Source organism: Capricornis sumatraensis, chromosome 12 (assembly GCF_032405125.1).
Source record: "Capricornis sumatraensis isolate serow.1 chromosome 12, serow.2, whole genome shotgun sequence".
NCBI classification, from domain to species: Eukaryota; Metazoa; Chordata; class Mammalia; order Artiodactyla; family Bovidae; genus Capricornis; species Capricornis sumatraensis.
Genome location: NC_091080.1, coordinates 38,561,568 through 38,578,829, shown reverse-complemented (window position 1 = coordinate 38,578,829; position 17,262 = coordinate 38,561,568). Strand labels below are relative to the sequence as shown.

General features: G+C 43.2%; 1 protein-coding gene and 1 pseudogene across 2 annotated transcripts in view; both read left to right on the top strand.

Annotated features, from left to right (window-relative positions):
* The window catches only part of FRY (FRY microtubule binding protein), a 248,217-nt gene that overhangs the window by 169,269 nt on the left and 61,686 nt on the right, over positions 1–17,262 (top strand). For both annotated transcript variants that reach the window (XM_068984472.1, XM_068984473.1), the window contains exons 32-36: positions 2,621–2,877; positions 3,356–3,502; positions 5,370–5,538; positions 6,808–6,898; positions 15,630–15,712. In XM_068984472.1, coding sequence (XP_068840573.1) covers positions 2,621–2,877; positions 3,356–3,502; positions 5,370–5,538; positions 6,808–6,898; positions 15,630–15,712 — 747 coding nt within the window. The remainder of the gene's footprint in view (positions 1–2,620; positions 2,878–3,355; positions 3,503–5,369; positions 5,539–6,807; positions 6,899–15,629; positions 15,713–17,262) is intronic.
* On the top strand, positions 7,888–8,804 carry LOC138089114 (large ribosomal subunit protein uL18 pseudogene; annotated as a pseudogene).

Genomic DNA, 17,262 nt, shown 5'->3' with positions numbered 1-17,262 from the left:
GAAGTAGCAGCAGAAGCCAGATCTTAGGGGCTTGGCTGAGAAAGAAGCAATGAAAGAGAGGACGGGGCTTACGGTGGATGCAGTCAGAGGATGAGCTAGATTTGAGCTTATTTCAAGGGAGGAGCTGGTAAGAGGAGAGAGTCTGACAATTGGAGAGAGAGAAGAGAAACAGTCTAGCAGATTTGAGTTACAAGCCAGTTCAGCCTTAGTTTCTGTCAAGAATTGACCTTTCAGCTATTTCAACGTATGAAAAATAACTTTTATAAAATAGCATGGGAAAATAAGGAGATTATAATGGATTCCTAGCCTTTGTTTATACTGCCTTTACTATTAAAAACCCTGTGGTGAGGTTTTTACTGCCTGTAGTTTCATATGACTTAATTCCTTGTAAGAAGCCAAGCCAGTTATTTAGGTCTTGCCCAAACAGCCAGAAAATGATCTAGCATCCCACTGACATTGTCTTACAGTTTGTTTAATTCGTTTCTGGAGAGGTGAATGATGTCTGCATGCCACAGCATTTCTTTTTTCTCTTTTCCCTTTAAAACAGCTTTACAACTGATCTGGAAGCATGGGGTACCCCAAACAGAGATCCCTACCCTCTCAGACTTATGACTAACAGACAAGATGTAGTAGACAGCGTCAGTAAGGAAATTGCTTATAAATTTTATAAACATGAATTTATAAATACAAATTTGTTTTACATAAATAAGTAATATGATAGAAGGTGATTACTGCTCCAAAAAGTCTGTAGATTTTTATACCGCTGTTGAAAGATGACAGTCTTAAAATAGTTGTCCCTATGATTGGAAAGATTTATTTCTCTCCCAAGCCCCAGTGCTTTCTGTTGTTGTTTAATTGCTAAGTTGTGTTCGACTCTTTGTGACGACCCAATAGACTCTCGTCCTCTAGGCTCCTCTGTCTGAGGGATTTCCCAGGCAAGAATACTGGAGTGGGTTACCATTTCCTTCTCCAGGAGATCTTCCTGACCCAGTGTGAAACTCACATCTCCTTTGTTTACAGGCAAATTCTTTACCACTGAACCACCAAGGAACCTCCCCCTGCCCCAGATCTTTCTAGCAGAGTTTAAATGGTTCTTTTGCCATCAAAGTGCCCCAGATCTTTATAATCAGAATCGTTTTCTTCTATCGAACCCCAAAGGATCCTGCTTCTGTTGTGTCATTCGCCACTTTCTACCTGGCCCCAGGGTTATCTGTAGACGCAACTAGTCTCAGAGCTTCCTCCTCAGGAGAGGACCACATCTTTAATCCTTCCTGTCTCCATGGTGCCTGGAAGAGCATTTTTGCAACTAGGAAAGGTCCGGTATATTGGACTAAATAAGTGTGGTGCTTTTATAGGAATCTGAATATGTGTCATGAAAGTCCATAGTGTCAGTCATCACATCCATTAAGTTTGGACATTAAGTCAATTTTGAGATTTTGACCTGTGTGATATATAACAGCATAACATTTCTGACTTGTAGCACAGCATTAAATATACTCTTATTCTTCAAAATAAAAGAGTTGTAATTTTAGGACAAAGGCCAAATCAATTAAAGTCTCTGTTTCAAGGATACAATGGATCGTCTCCTGGCATCTGTGTTGTTCTGTTGTGTAGCAGGCAGGAGCTCTCTAAATGAGATTACATGCCATGCTGGATGATAACAGATACATTAGGCCAAGCTTTCTAATGTCCCTTGGGATAAAACGAATTCTTCTATAAATATTAGAAACAGGAGATGACTTCAGAGCTTGCAGTAGGTATATAAAGCTGTGCTTTTGTTTCTATAGAAAGCTTATTCAGATCATAAGATGAAACGCTGCTGCCAGTGAAACAATGCAGAAATGCTATCAGAGGAAGTAATGGTGAGAAGACTGGCCATACAGTTGTACCTTTTTGACTCATTTATTTCATAAGACAAAGCGCACCATCAAGCACACACCTTCCACCTAGTTGGCAGTTTTCCCGTGGACACCACAAACGGGACATCACACCCTGGGTTTGTTCTTCCTGGAGGGTTGCAGCTCACTTTTTAACAGCTGATGGCTCGTGCAAGGCACTTTGTAAAATTTAGGTATAATGGAGAGATAATAGTCATCGTTATAATAATCCTAAGTAAGTGTTAGTCCCTCAGTCTTGTCCGACTCTTTGTGACCCCATGGACTGTATCCTGCCAGGCTCCTCTGTCCATGGAATTCTCCAGACAAGAGTACTGGAGTGGGTAGCCATTCTCTTCTCCAGGGGATCTTCCTGACCCAGGGACCAAACCCAGGACTCCTGCATTGCAGGCAGATTCTTTACTGTCTGAGCCACCAGGGAAGCCCATAATAATCCTAAGTGCTGTTTATTAAGAGCCTGCAGGATGACAGGCATATTGTGTCTTCACAATCAACTAGTGTGGGACCGGATTGGCCCATTTTACAGATGAGGAAACTGAGGAACAGAGAACTTCAGTAACTAACCCAGAGTCTCATGCAGCTAGTATGTGGACAAACTGGGATCTGGGTATATGTCCTTCTGATTCCTGTTTTGTCCGCCCTAACGTACTACTTCCGCTAGCTGTTCACCTTTTGGTTCAGTCTGATGAGATGACACGGCTCACGGTCTCTGCCATTCTCTGCAGAGGTCAGCCAGCGCTTCCCCACAACGCATCCCAACGGGCGTCAGATCATGCTCACCTACCTGCTGCCCTGGCTGCATAACATTGAGCTGGTGGACAGCAGGCTGCTCCTCCCGGGGTCCAGCCCCAGCAGCCCCGAGGACGATGCCAAGGACCGCGAGGGAGACGTGACGGCTTCTCAGGGGCTGAAAGGCAGTGGCTGGGGCTCCCCGGAGGCGACGTCCCTGGTGCTGAACAACCTCATGTACATGACGGCCAAGGTAAGCGCTGAGGAGCTGCACCTTCCTCACGGGCTCCCGCATCCCAGGAAACCCGGGGTTAATCAAACCCCAGGAAAGTGGTGCCTGCCATTAACAGTCTCAACAACAGAGTGTGGATGGTGGGGGCCATTGCACACGTGTGAACGTGCTTCAGGCCACTGAACGGCCCACCTAGAAAATGATTACAGTGGGACACTTCATTATGTGTATTTTAGCACAGTTGTAATCGTGATCTCAGTTATCATCGTTATTGTATGATCCTAGCATTTGAATCATCATGTGAATAAGTATTGTGCACTAGTGAAGTGTGCATTATAAATTCTTGAAAAGTGGCATCTTTGCGATGCGTGGCCATTCTCCCCCTTCTGAACGATTTTGAGATGACTGTGACCGTTGAAATGACTTTTCATCAGACATTTTGCATCCTCACATTTTTCCCACGCATCTCCCCGGCCGGGTTTTATTTTGTCGGTTACAGTATGGGGATGAAGTTCCTGGACCGGAGATGGAAAATGCCTGGAATGCATTAGCTAACAACGAGAAATGGAGCAACAACCTGCGGATCACCTTGCAGTTCCTGATCAGCCTGTGCGGGGTCAGCAGCGACACGCTCCTCCTGCCCTATGTGAGTGCCCCTCCAAGCCTGGGGTCCTTATTCTGTCGCTGGTTCCATCCACAATTGCAAGTCAGAATGTTATCATTGCACAAGTAGAATAGAGATGTCAGATTTTGTCAGTCACATTCATCTCCTGTGAGCTTTCTAGATGGTACATAGAAGTTCCCTTCTGCCCCCTGCATTGCAAGCTAGTGTCCTCGTGGCATCTCTGTCATCCCCTTTGTAAGTCTTTGGACCCAGAAACTTTGAGATTAAGGAGTCCACATTCCAGGTGGCACTAGTGGCAAAGAACCTGCCTGCCAATACAGGAGACGTAAGAGACACGGGTTCGATCCCTGGGTCGGGAAGGTAGAGGGCATGCGAAGCCACTCCAATATTTTTGCCTGGAGAACAGGGGAGCCTGGTGGGCTGCAGTCCATGCGGTCCAATCAGTGGGGTAGGACTGAAGTGACTTAGCAGCAGTAGCATTCTTTTCATAATTACCTAAATCTTTCTTCTAGAAACATTAGACCCATTATGTAAGAGATACTAGGTAACACATTATATTATTACTAATAAAATTGTTCTGTGTTTACATCCTGATGCTCTTAAAACAATAAATATGCAGAATATTCCAGTTTATCTCTTCAAAGATAGGTAGTAAAAGAGAGAAACAAGCAACAGAAAAATCCTACTGACATGCCACCTTCGTGTCTGCATTTAAAGGTGAGGTGATCAGTGAAGTGACTGCATTTTGAAAACCCTCGCACAGTTGGTGTCTGTGTGCTGGTTGTTTTTCTGAGAGGTTTTGTGCCTGCCTGCCCTGCTGTTCTGGGCCATGTAAGCCTCATTGGCGCTTCTGAGCCTCAGGCTTGAGGGTTGCAGTAAGGCAGAGATTTAATCCAGAGTTATTTTTAAAACCTAAAACCATGCAAACAGCTCAAACTCGTCTGTTTCTCTGGTTGAAGAGAGTAACGGGAGACCGAGTTCCTTTTTAAATGAACACAGCTAGCAGTTTTTCTCCCATGGTTTGCATAAATAAAATACTTTCTCAAGATAAGACCTTAGATGGTAAGGTTTGTTTTGTTTTGTTTTGTTGGAAGATATTTTTTTTTTTAATGTGGACCATTTTTAAAGTCTGTATTGAATTTGTTAGAATGCTGCTTCTGTTTTATGTCTTGGATTTTTGGCCTCAAGGCATGTGGGTTCTTAGTTCCCTGCCCCCACTGGAAGGTGAAGTCTTAACCATTAGACTACCAGGGAGGCCCCCAGATAGCAAGTTTTAAGTTTAGATAGAAGTCATCCTTAGCCCACAAGTTATTCCAAAAGTAGCTTTTGTAAACTCAGCCATGAGGGAAGGTAAGACTTTTAACAACCCACTCCTATCAGATGTACATGTGAGAAAAGGTGACTTTTTTTTGTCTTTAGGTTGAAGATTGGCTTTTTTAAAAAACATTTATTTTGTATTGGGGTTTAGCCAGTTAACAATATTGTGATAGTTTCAGGTGAACAGCAAAGGGACTCAGCCATGCATGCACAGGTATCCATTCTCCACCAGATGAAGACTCCCCTCCCATCCAGGCTGCCACATAACCCTGAGCAGAGTTCCATGTGCTCTACAGTCGGTACTTGCTGGTGATGCATTTTAAGCGTAGCAGTGTGTACATATCCATCCCAGCTCCCTAACTGTCCCTTCTTCCCATCCTTCCCCCTCCCCGTTCCCACTGGGCAGCCGTAATCCAGACCCTTGGCTCGTACTAGGAGAGAAGGACGGTGAGCGCTCCTGGGAGGTGTCACGGTCATCAAAATGAGCAGGCTACCACCCCTGCTATTGACAACCTCGCATCCCCATGGGCTGCTCTGGGAAATATCCCTTGTGTTCCGTTTCTCGTCTCAGATCAAGAAGGTGGCCGTCTACCTGTGCCGGAACAACACCATTCAGACCATGGAGGAGCTGCTCTTCGAGCTGCAGCAGACGGAGCCGGTGAACCCCATTGTCCAGCACTGCGACAACCCGCCCTTTTACCGCTTCACAGCCAGCAGCAAGGCCTCGGCGGCGGCCTCCGGTAGGGGCCGGGCAGCTGGGTGGATGCCTTGTCCCACAACTCTGGGTTTTCCTTCATGTAGAGCATTGAAGGGGTACGAGTAGGTGCTTGCTGCTTGTTCTTATTCCTACATATATTGGGTTGGCCAAAAAGTTTGTCTGGGTTTTTCCATACCACCTTTTATGGCCAACCCAATACATTCATCTAAGAGAAGGTTTAAGGATAGCAGATACTCTTAGCGCCTTGTCCGATTAATGAAATGGTCTTGTAAGGATAACCAACAATCGAGAGCCCAGGACTTATGTGCCACAGAGTTTTTTTATTATTATTATTTATTTATTTATTTTAAATGGAGGCTAATTACAATATTGTAGTGGTTTTTGCCATACATTGACGTGAATCAGCCATGGGTGTACATGTGTTCCCCATCCTGAACCCGCCTCTCACCTCCCTCCCCACCCCATCCCTCAGGGTCGTCCCAGTGCACCAGCCCTGAGCACCCTGTCTCATGCATCAAACCTGGACTGGCGATCTGTTTCACATATGATAATATACATGTTTATTTTAGACTGAGCTTATGGTGGACCCTGTAGTCATGGAGGAATCTCACTTCTGGACCCTCCTTCTTGTATCTAACGGGATTCTCTTGGCCGATATTCTCCTAGGGTTGACTAAACTGCCCCCCTCCACCAGTGTTACCACTTTTCAGTTGGCCTCAGCATCATTGTATGAAATATATACCACACTCCTCAAACTCCTTGATGCTGTCTTCCCTTCACTGCCCTTAACACCATGATTGCCTCCAAACCTCTCTCCTCTTACGCCTTGGTCTCTTATGCCCTCTTTGTGCCCCAGACCCTGCTGCCCGAGCAGTGATCTCACAGAGAAGCGGTGCCCTGGGGATCGGAAATCCTAGGCATTTGGAATGTTCTGACATTCATTTCATAACTCCTGGAAGCAGAAATGCTAGAGCCACTAGCAGCAGGACTGGCCACTATAAATAAGCGCATTACCTAAGTAGCCAGGAAGAGAGGGTTTCAGGAATGTTCTAGCCTCACTTTGTAAGAGAGTTGAGGAATTTGGTTTGACTATAATAGATGTCTTGGATTCTTCACTTCGGTGGTGTGGGCTTGGAAGGTTATTCAGAGTGTCTGAGATTGTGCAGAAGATGCAAGGAATCTTTCAAACAGGGGATTTTACAGGAAATCCTTTCCTGGAATCACTTAAGGCTTGAGCTTGACCCCCACAACAAGCATTTCTTTCTGAGCTGTTCTTTAATCTCATCTACAGGAACCACCTCCAGCAGCAATACAGTGGTTGCCGGCCAGGACAGTTTTCCAGACGCTGAGGAGAGCAAGATACTGAAAGAATCTGATGAGAGGTTGGTGCATAAATTTGGTTTAACATGCAGCTTAACTTTCAGCAATTGTCTATGCAAAGCATTAGTAACATTTGCAGGGCTTCATAAATTTCACACACTCATACACATACACAAATCCTTTCTTTTTTAGAAACACAGATTGACTTTCAGACAGCTCTGTGTATCCCTAAAGATAACCATTTCTTCCTGAGCAAAGCCAGAGCAAAGATTAAGAGGGATGTTGTTCTAGTGGCTGAAGCCTGTTTACCCCCGGGCTTAATAACAACCACACCTTATTCTGCTAGTGGGCACAGTCCATCTGGAGTTAGAGGGAAAGCCGTGTGAAATTTGCAAATCTGGCTCTTGACTAATTCCTTAGAGTAGCTGTCTTGAGATGAGTTCTATGAAACATCACCATTCTTCTTTTACCTTTAACTCGTCACATATTGGTTAACTAAGTGAAAGTGAACTCACCCAGTCGTGTCGGACTCTTAGCAACCCCGTGGACTGTAGCCCACCAGGCTCCTCTGTCCATGGGATTCTCCAGGCAAGAATACTGGAGTGGGTTGCCATTTCCTTCTCCAGGGGATCTTCCCGACCCAGGGATTGAACCCAGGTCTCCCACATTGCAAGCAGACGCTTTAACCTCTGAACCAACCAGGGAAGCCCGGTTAACTAAGAACACTGTCTAAAAGAAACCTTGATGTCACTCCCCTTAGTTCTTTAACAATAGTATTTCTCTTGTTCATATTTCTGCTTTCACATTGCCCAGGAACTATTCATAAGTAAGCACCATCTGGATCACTGTTTACTGCAGTTGAATGTGAAGAACAGAGAGACAAACCAAAAGAGATAAACAGGACTTAAATTTGAAAATAAAAATTAAGATGATTCTCATGATGTTGAAAACTTATAAGGCTAAGTATTTTCTAGTAAAAAGTAATGGGGCACCCTTTCACTTAATTTCAAAAAATGAGATACAGCTTTCTCCCCCCCGAAGCCGTGCTGGTTCTGCAGCTCTATGGCAAGCCGCGGAGTCGGGGTTCTGTTCCTCAGGATGGGGTTTGTTAAAGTTGTCAAGAACAAGGCCTACTTCAAGAGATACCAAGTGAAATTCAGAAGAAGGCGAGAGGGCAAAACTGACTACTATGCTCGGAAACGATTGGTAATCCAAGATAAAAATAAGTACAACACACCTAAATACAGAATGATAGTTCGTGTAACGAACAGAGATATCATTTGTCAGATTGCTTATGCCCGTAGAGAAGGAGATATGATAGTTTGTGCAGCTTATGCTCACGAACTCCCAAAATACGGTGTGAAGGTTGGCCTGACAAATTATGCTGCCGCATATTGTACTGGCCTGCTGCTGGCCCGCAGGCTTCTTAATAGGTTTGGTATGGACAAAATTTATGAAGGCCAAGTCGAAGTGACTGGTGATGAATACAATGTGGAAAGCGTTGATGGTCAGCCTGGTGCCTTCACCTGTTACTTGGATGCAGGACTTGCCAGAACTACTACCGGGAATAAAGTTCTGGGGCCCTAATGGGAGCTGTCGATGGAGGCTTGTCTATCCCTCACAGTACCAAACAGTTCCCTGGTTATGATTCAGAAAGCAAAGAATTCAGTGCTGAGGTACACCGAAAGCACATCATGGGGCAAAACGTGGCAGATTACATGCGTTACCTGATTGAAGAAGATGAAGATGCTTACAAGAAACAGTTCTCTCAGTACATAAAGAACAACGTAACTCCAGACATGGAGGAGATGTATAAGAAAGCTCATGCTGCAATACGAGAGAATCCAGTGTATGAGAAGAAGCCTAAGAAAGAAGTTAAAAAGAAGAGGTGGAACCGTCCCAAAATGTCACTTGTCCAGAAGAAAGATCAGCTTCCTTAGAGCTCAGGAACGAGCTGCTGAGAGTTAAACCAAACCACAATTTTCTATCAAGATTTTTCAGATAATACAATAATAAACTTATTGAACAGCAAAAAAAAAAAAATGAGATACAGATTCATACTGAAGAAAATTTAGGGGATCACATAATGAAAGTAATTCATTTAGCTTTAAAAGCCCCTGGATGCTTTGTGATTTCATTGTGTACATGTGAACCCATCAGGGGCTACAGGTGGAAGTTATCTCACCCAGGGCTGGAGTTCTGAAAGTTTTTTCTCGAAGTCAGCCACAGCAAATTCCTCAACATGCTGATTACTGGCTGGCCACACTGCCTTAAGGCAAAATGCTCATGTCTGGGTTTCCCTTCAGATCAAAGGCACTGACCCAGTGGCTCATGAATAACAGACTTTTCCACTATAGTTTGCTAACATTTTTCTTTCTCAGAAATCGATTAAGGTTTTCATACTCTATACATCAATGACAGTACAAGATTATGAATTCACATGTTATTTTTTAATCTATATTTGCTGGTACCTTCTTTGGAAAACTCCCTAATGGTAAAAACAAACCAAAAAATCACATATTTCTCTAAAGAAATTTTTGTCTTCTGGTGGGAGTAAAACATTCTTTATCATTCATTGTATAGTCTGAATTTTTCACCTTAATTATACTAAGGGTAGAATGGTGATATATTTCCATATATTATCATCTCATTTCAAAGGCCCCTTTAGGACCAGAGTTATGAGTGTCCTGCCTAAATTTTTAGTGGTGGCCTTTAAAATGAAGAAGCCAGTTATCACTATAACATTGCAACCAGATAATATCTGTAACAGGCTTTCTTGTTTATCTCCTGCTTTCCTGCTTTATCACTGTATCCTGTTGGCCATTGGAAAGCCCAGTGCTACCTATATGGTCATGCATATCTAATTCCTTCATATTGACTATATTGGTTTATCTACCTATAGGTAGATTAATTGATTATATATATGATCACACCTATATGCAGGTCAGGAAGCAACAGTTAGAACTGGACATGGAACAACAGACTGGTTCCAAATAGGAAAAGGAGTACATCAAGGCTGTATATTGTTACCCTACTTATTTAACTTATATGCAGAGTGCATCATGAGAAACGCTGGGCTGGAAGAAGCACAAGCCAGAATCAAGATTGCTGGGAGAAATGTCAATAACCTCAGACATGCAGATGACACCACCCTTATGGCAGAAAGTGAAGAGGAACTAAAAAGCCTCTTGATGAAAGTGAAAGAGGAGAGTGAAAAAGTTGGCTTAAAGCTGAACATTCAGAAAACGAAGATCATGGCATCTGGTCCCATCACTTCATGGGAAATAGATAGGGAAACAGTGTCAGACTTTACTTTTTTGGGCTCCAAAATCACTGCAGATGGTGACTGCAGCCATGAAATTAAAAGACGCTTACTCCTTGGAAGAAAAGTTATGACCAACCTAGATAGCATATTCAAAAGCAGAGACATTACTTTGCCAACAAAGGTCCATCTAGTCAAGGCTATGGTTTTTCCAGTGGTCATGTATGGATGTGAGAGTTGGACTGTGAAGAAAGCTGAGCGCTGAAGAATTGATGCTTTTGAACTGTGGTGTTGAAGAAGACTCTTGAGAGTCCCTTGGACTGCAGGGAGATCCAACCAGTCCATTCTGAAGGAGATCAGCCTGGGATTTCTTTGGAAGTAATGATGCTAAAGCTGAAACTCCAGTACTTTGGCCACCTCATGCAAAGAGTTGACTCATTGGAAAAGACTCGGATGCTGGGAGGGATTGGGGGCAGAAGGAGAAGGGGACGACAGAAGATGAGATGGCTGGATGGCATCACTGACTCAATGGACATGAGTCTGAGTGAACTCTGGGAGTTGGTGATGGACAGGGAGGCCTGGCGTGCTGCGATTCAAGGGGTCACAAAGAGTTGGACACCACTGAGCAACTGAACTGAACTGATATTAATATTTTATCACACAGAATACTATTATTACATTAACCCTGTATTTCACCTATACTATTTCTCTAATATAATCTGTCTTTTCTTTGATGGTAGACTGTGCTTTCAGCCTAAAAGCATCTTTATTTTTCTTTGCAGTCTACTTATCACCTTCCTCCCTGTGAGCTTTGTCATGCTGATTTATGGGTACTTGTACACACGTTTGTGTCTCAACCATTACCTTTTCATTCTTAGAAAAGAGAGATTATATGGCTCTTAGACATATTTCTATCCTTAATGATGACTCTACTGTGCTGCACATAGTAATCATCTTTTAAAACATTTCTTCAGCATATGAATGAAAATAGGAGAAACGTCACAGCCCTAGAGGTAGATGAGCTGTCCAAACACCTTCCAGCCCCCTTCTCCCTCCCTCTTGCTGACCCCATTACAGAAGACAGTTATTTACCCTGTTCTTTTCAGTCCTTCTGGACAGAGTCTACAGAGATGGTATTGGTCAGAAACACTGATGATGGGGCTGCGCTGTGACTGTCGCCTGATTGCATGGTTGGGCTGCAGGGGGCGCCGTGGAGCTTGTACAAAGCCGCTGTCCTGAGGCCAGGTTCTTGACAGCTGACGTGAGGGAGCAGCAGCAGCAGTGGCTCTTTGATGTAATTCAAAAATATTTAATAATACCGTAGCTACTGACAGAAACAATTCAGATAGCTTATAATAAAAGAACCATTAAAACCGGTATTGTTAGTTGCTCAGTCGTGTCCAGCTCTTTGCAGCCCCGTGGACTGTAGCCTGCCAGGCTCCTCTGTCCATGGGATTCTCCAGGCAAGAACACTGTAATGGGTTGCCAGTTACTTCTGCAGAGGATCTTCCTGACCCAGGGATCAAACCTAGGTCTCCTGCAATGCAGGAAGATTCTTTTACCATCTGAGCTACAGGGAATCAGGGTAAGAGAATAAGTGTGTGTGTGTGTGTGTGTGTGTGTTAGTCACTCACGCATGTCCAGCTGTTCACCACCTTATGGACTGTAGCCCACCAGGCTCCTCTCTCCATGGAATTCTCCAAGCAAGAATACTGGAATGTGTAGCCATTCCCTTCTCCAGAGGATCTTCCCAACTCAGGGATTGAACCCTGATCTCCTGCATTGCAGATGGATTTTTTACCATCTGAGCCACACTTTTGAACTGTAGTGTTGAGGAAGATTCTTGAGAATCCCTTGGACAGCAAGAAGATTAAACCAGTCAATCCTAAAAGAAATCGATCCTGAATATTCATTAGAAGAACTGATGCTGAAGCTCCAGTACTTTGGTCACCTGATGTGAAGAGCCGACTCACTGGAAAAGACCCAGTGCAGCTGGGAAAGATTGAGGGCAGGAGGAGAAGGGGATGACAGGACGAGATGGTTGGAGGGCATCACTGACTTAATGGACATGAGTTTGAGCAAGCTCTGGGAGATGGGGAAGAACAGGAAAGCCTGGCAGTCCTTGCGGCCACAAAGAGTCGAACGTGACTGAGTGACTGAAAAACAACAACTAAATCAGCACCTTTAAGCTCTAAGAAGTATTTATCATGTAGTTTTTTCAGTTAAACAATAATGTGAATACATATTTTTACTTAAAATAACAGTTTGTAAAATATGCAGAAACAAGCCCTTTAAGTATTTTTAATACATCAACCCTTAATAAAAGCCATGAAAAGATTGTTCATAAGGAACTAAAAGCAATAAACTTTAGCTATCTAAGTTTCTGGTGATCTGTGTTGATACAGGAATAGAGATTAGCAATCCACAGAAGGTTGCTTACGTATTAATTCTGAGCAGAATCAGCAAGAGGAAACTTAGGGAGACACTTCATCTTTCTAGTTTTTCTCTCGGTCGCTTCAGTCGTGTCCGACTCTTTGCGACCCATGGGCTGCAGCCCACCAGGCTCCTCTGTCCATGGGATTCTCCAGGCAAGAATACTGGAGTGGGTGGCATGTCCTCCTCCAGGGGATCTTCCCCACCCAGGAATTTAGCCCATACTTACTGCATCTCCTGCATTGCAGGGAGGTTCTTTACCCCCTGAACTACCTGGGAAACCCAGTCTTAGCAGAGTTATTTTTATGATACATTTCTAAGACACGTACTTTTATATTAAAAGACTATTCAGTCTGCTTAATCCTTGAAATTCTTCTAGGGTCTAGACCCAAAATTAGTTTCTTCAACCAGGAAAACAAAGAAACAGATTTTACTCTTGGGAGCCAGTTTTTACATATTGTTTTTGCCGAGCATCCACTTCACTGTGCTATGGTTTTGATCTTCTCCAGAATAAGAAGTGTGGAAGGGGCTTTCTCCTCCCCTTCATCTTGGCCTCATAAACTCCTCCTAGAAATCCTTTAAATCTGTCTTAAAAGGAAAAGAGAAGAATTGCCATCCATTCTATAGCTCTTCCCTGCCCAGCCTTCCTGAACACAATTGTAAAACCAAAATAAACCACCATTTTTGAGTTGCTAGCAGATTTCTGCCCGGTGTGAATCTACAGATGTGAAATTCTTTCATCACCCTGTTTTTATTCCTTGTTGAATGCTGTCTGGGTTCTGCATGTGCTGTTTATATCTTTGCACTTATCAGCATAAATATGATTGTAGAACTTCTTCAGAAGGTAATAAGTTGGACACTTTTCCAATTTCGTTTAAGGACTAGTCTGATTTAGACAATTACGGGGTCTGATCTGTATGAAACTCAGCAGATGCCTTTTATCTTTTGATAAAAGAAGTTGTGGATTCACAAAGTAATAGCCCAAAAGATGTGAGAATGAAGAATGTTTGAAATACAACGTTACTAGGGAAGATTGCTTGTCAGGACTTTAAAAAAAAAAGAGCTGCTGCAAATGTCTACAGAGTGAATGAAACCAGAGGCTTTATAGTTGATACACTTCTGAATTCAGCAGTCACATCATTGTTGCGGTGTTCTGAGGTTATACACCTGGGACAAGGTAGCATTTTAATGGCACATCCTGAAATAGCACTTTTTCCTGAAATTCCCCTCTTTCTCCCTACATTGATGAGGACAGCTGGGACCCTGCACTTTGTCCCACTTTCAGAGGGAAATAAGAGTGTTGGTCTGATATCAATTACAACAGAAAACCTAGTCAGTAATACAGACAAACCACTCTTTGTATCATTTTATGTAAAATAAATAGATGTACCATTTCACCCTCATTTCCCCTCAGCCACACCCTTGCCTGACTTTTTAGATCGTTGGGTGATAAAAATGTTACTGATTTGTAAGTCTTTGGCACCCTGAACAGGCATTCTAGAAATCCAAGAGTATAATAATTAATACTTTATAGTTAGACGGCATCTCATAGTTTCGGAAACTTTCTCACATCCTTCCTTTTGATTCCTACAACAGCCCCAACAAAATAAACGTTGAAGTCTTGTTATTATTATTCCATTTAGGCAGGTGTGGAAATGGGGTCCCCAAGGAGGTAAAGAACTTGCCCAGGGTCACCGAGCTAAGGAGCGAGAGCTCAGCCTGAGGTCAAGAGTCCCCCCTTCTCAGAGGCAGCACAGCCTTGAAAGTGTCCCAACTGTCACCTTCCTTGGCTGACACCAGGCAAGTTGTTGCGCTTCACTCTGTCTGTTTCCTCCTTGGCAGAGTAAATGGTGTGTATCTCAAAGATGAGTGAGTGAGATTAAACGAGATAATGCACACACAGTTGTTGTACTTCGACGACTTCCCTGGCGGTCCAGTGGTTAAGAATCCGCCTTGCAGTGCAGGAGACGTGGGTTCAGTCCCTGGTCGGCGAACCAAGATCCACATTCCGTGGAACAACTAAGCCCGTGCCCTGCAACTACTGAGCGCACGTGCTCCAGAGCCCCCTTGTGCCACAACTAAAGAGTCCAGGCCCTGCAGTGAAAGGTGCCACGCCTCATGGTGCAGCAGAATCCCACATGCTCTAAGACCGGATGCAGCCAAATAGACAGACACTCTTAAAGGTTACCCTTCGGCCTCTTTTTTCGTTTTGTTTGTTTCAAGATTTGTATGGAAATACAAAAAACCTCGAATAGCCAAAGCAATCTTGAGAAAGAAGAATGGAACTGGAGGAATCAACTTGCCTGACTTCAGGCTCTACTACAAAGCCACAGTCATGAAGACAGTATGGTACTGGCACAAAGACAGAAATATAGATCAATGGAACAAAATTGAAAGCCCAGAGATAAATCCACACACATATGGACACCTTATCTTTGACAAAGGAGGCAAGAATATACAATGGAGTAAAGACAATTTCTTTAACAAGTGGTGCTGGGAAAACTGGTCAACCACTTGTAAAAGAATGAAACTAGATCACTTTCTAACACCACACACAAAAATAAACTCAAAATATTTTTGATTACTTCTTAAGCCACAGAAAGACTAGACAGAAAGAAGCCCTCTGGTTGTGTTACACCTCCACTTGTACCTTTTCCTAAAAACCTTTTAAGGAAAACATTAAAGCTCGTGAAATTCAAAATTTGTTATGAAACTATTTTTGTATATTTCCGGGTTTGTCTTATTTCACTTATTCAATCTTTCAGCCATTATTTCTACCATGTGCCAGGTTACCATGTGAATCAAGAATTCGTGTTATTCAGTATCATGCCCGTCTTCTTTCCAAGCAGATGCTATAATTTTCTAGTTGGAGTCACACATATTAGTCTTCAAATGTTTTTCTTTTCAAGATTTGAACTTGTGCTCCTGAGCAGACGTGACCACTGACCTGCTCAAGCACAAAGGGAATGTGTGGGGTACACTGTTTACAGTATTCTTTTAGGAAAAGCATCATCAACCGCTAAAGAATAGTATTTTTGTGTCTCAGCACATAACACACGCGTGTCAATATCTCACAATGGCTGTTCTTGTATTTGCAGGTTTAGTAACGTCATCAGGGCCCATACGCGTCTGGAGTCAAGATACAGCAACAGCTCAGGAGGCTCATACGATGAAGATAAAAGTAAGCACTAACAGCCTGAGGGGTTTCAGATGGAGGGCAAATGGTTAGTGAATGGAAAATTGGTATTTTGATTATTCTTGTTCTGATCAGTGAAAAGAAGCCCACAAATAATTAAGTAACCATTTAATCCTGCCATGCAGAGAGTCAGTCTCTTCAAAGTAAACACAAACCAAACAGTGGATGAATCAGAATTAGGAAAACTTTGAGCTACTACCTGAAACCATATTTTTGTCTTCTTGGCCCTTTTCCTGGGTGATGCATTTGGCAAAAAGCTAGTACAAGATTGTCTCTTTAGAAAACAAAGTTTTCCATCCAGTTCTCCTGCCTGTCTTGGGAGTGGATTTAACCTTTAAGCTTTGTGAGTCAGCTCACCCAGGATAGATCTGTTTTCATATTTAATTTCTCAGGGACTGAGTGAAAACCTTGCCAGACTGGGAGATACGATTGTCCCAGGAATCATGCTGTACCTTGGGAAGCTGGAAAAACTGGAAAGATCGATGCATTCACTGACTTTGTTTAAGTCTCAGACAGGTTGTACACTTATTGGTCATTGGTCAGGGAGTGGTCTCAGTTACTTGTTCAGAAGTTACAGGAGTTCTGGAAACAGAGAACATTCCCAGTGACATATTAGCTGTGTAAGGAAGTTGGTAAACTATCTTCTGGAACTTACTTGTTTGGGTGGAAATCATAATATGATATCTCATGAGTTAGGTCCATTTTGTAAGTTGGCACACGGAGGTTTTGTACTGGTAGTTTTGAATTATTTTGTTCTTGTGGGAAATGTACAGAGTGTGGTGAGAGGTAAGTGTTTTAGGTTGGCCAAAAAGTTTGTTCAGGTTTTTCAGTACAATGTTATGAAAAACCAAAATAAGCTTTTTGGCCAACCCAGTAGTTCTAATGACACTGCATTTCAGTTTTACTTCTTAATGCACAGATAGGCGATTCTCCATCATTCAAAATATCAGTGGCAGGAATGTCTGAAATCCATGTAGTATTGCCATACTCAGGTTAAGTTTTAACTGTGCTCGTGTGTTCAGTCATGTCTGGCTCTTTGTGACTGCCATGGGCTGTAGCCCGCCAAGCTCCTCTGTCCGTGGGATTTCCCAGGCAAGAATATTGGAGTGGGTCACCATCCCCTCCTCCAAGGGATCTTCCCGACCCAGGGATTGAACCCACATCTCTTGCGTCTTCTCCATTGGCAGGCAAAATCTTTACCACTAGGGTCACCTGGGAAGCCCAAGTTTTAACTGTGTCCCTATAAAACCTTTTTCCTGAACAGTTAGTATGAAGTCGGGGTGAAGGGGAAGCTTATGCATTTTCCCTCATTTCTGTGCCCATCAGGGTATTTGGCCTTCCAGACACCAAACAGTTGCATTTCAAGAGCATAGAGCATTAGTTCTAGGCAGGACCAGATTTGATAGATGAGGAGAGCAGTACCTGAGGGGTGGAGTTGTTGGTTCAAGAGCAGTCTCCTTGCTCTTCAATACTTGGTAACATAAAATTCTAAGGACAGAAAAATTGAGTCATGGAAATGTTAGGCAGTCGAATCC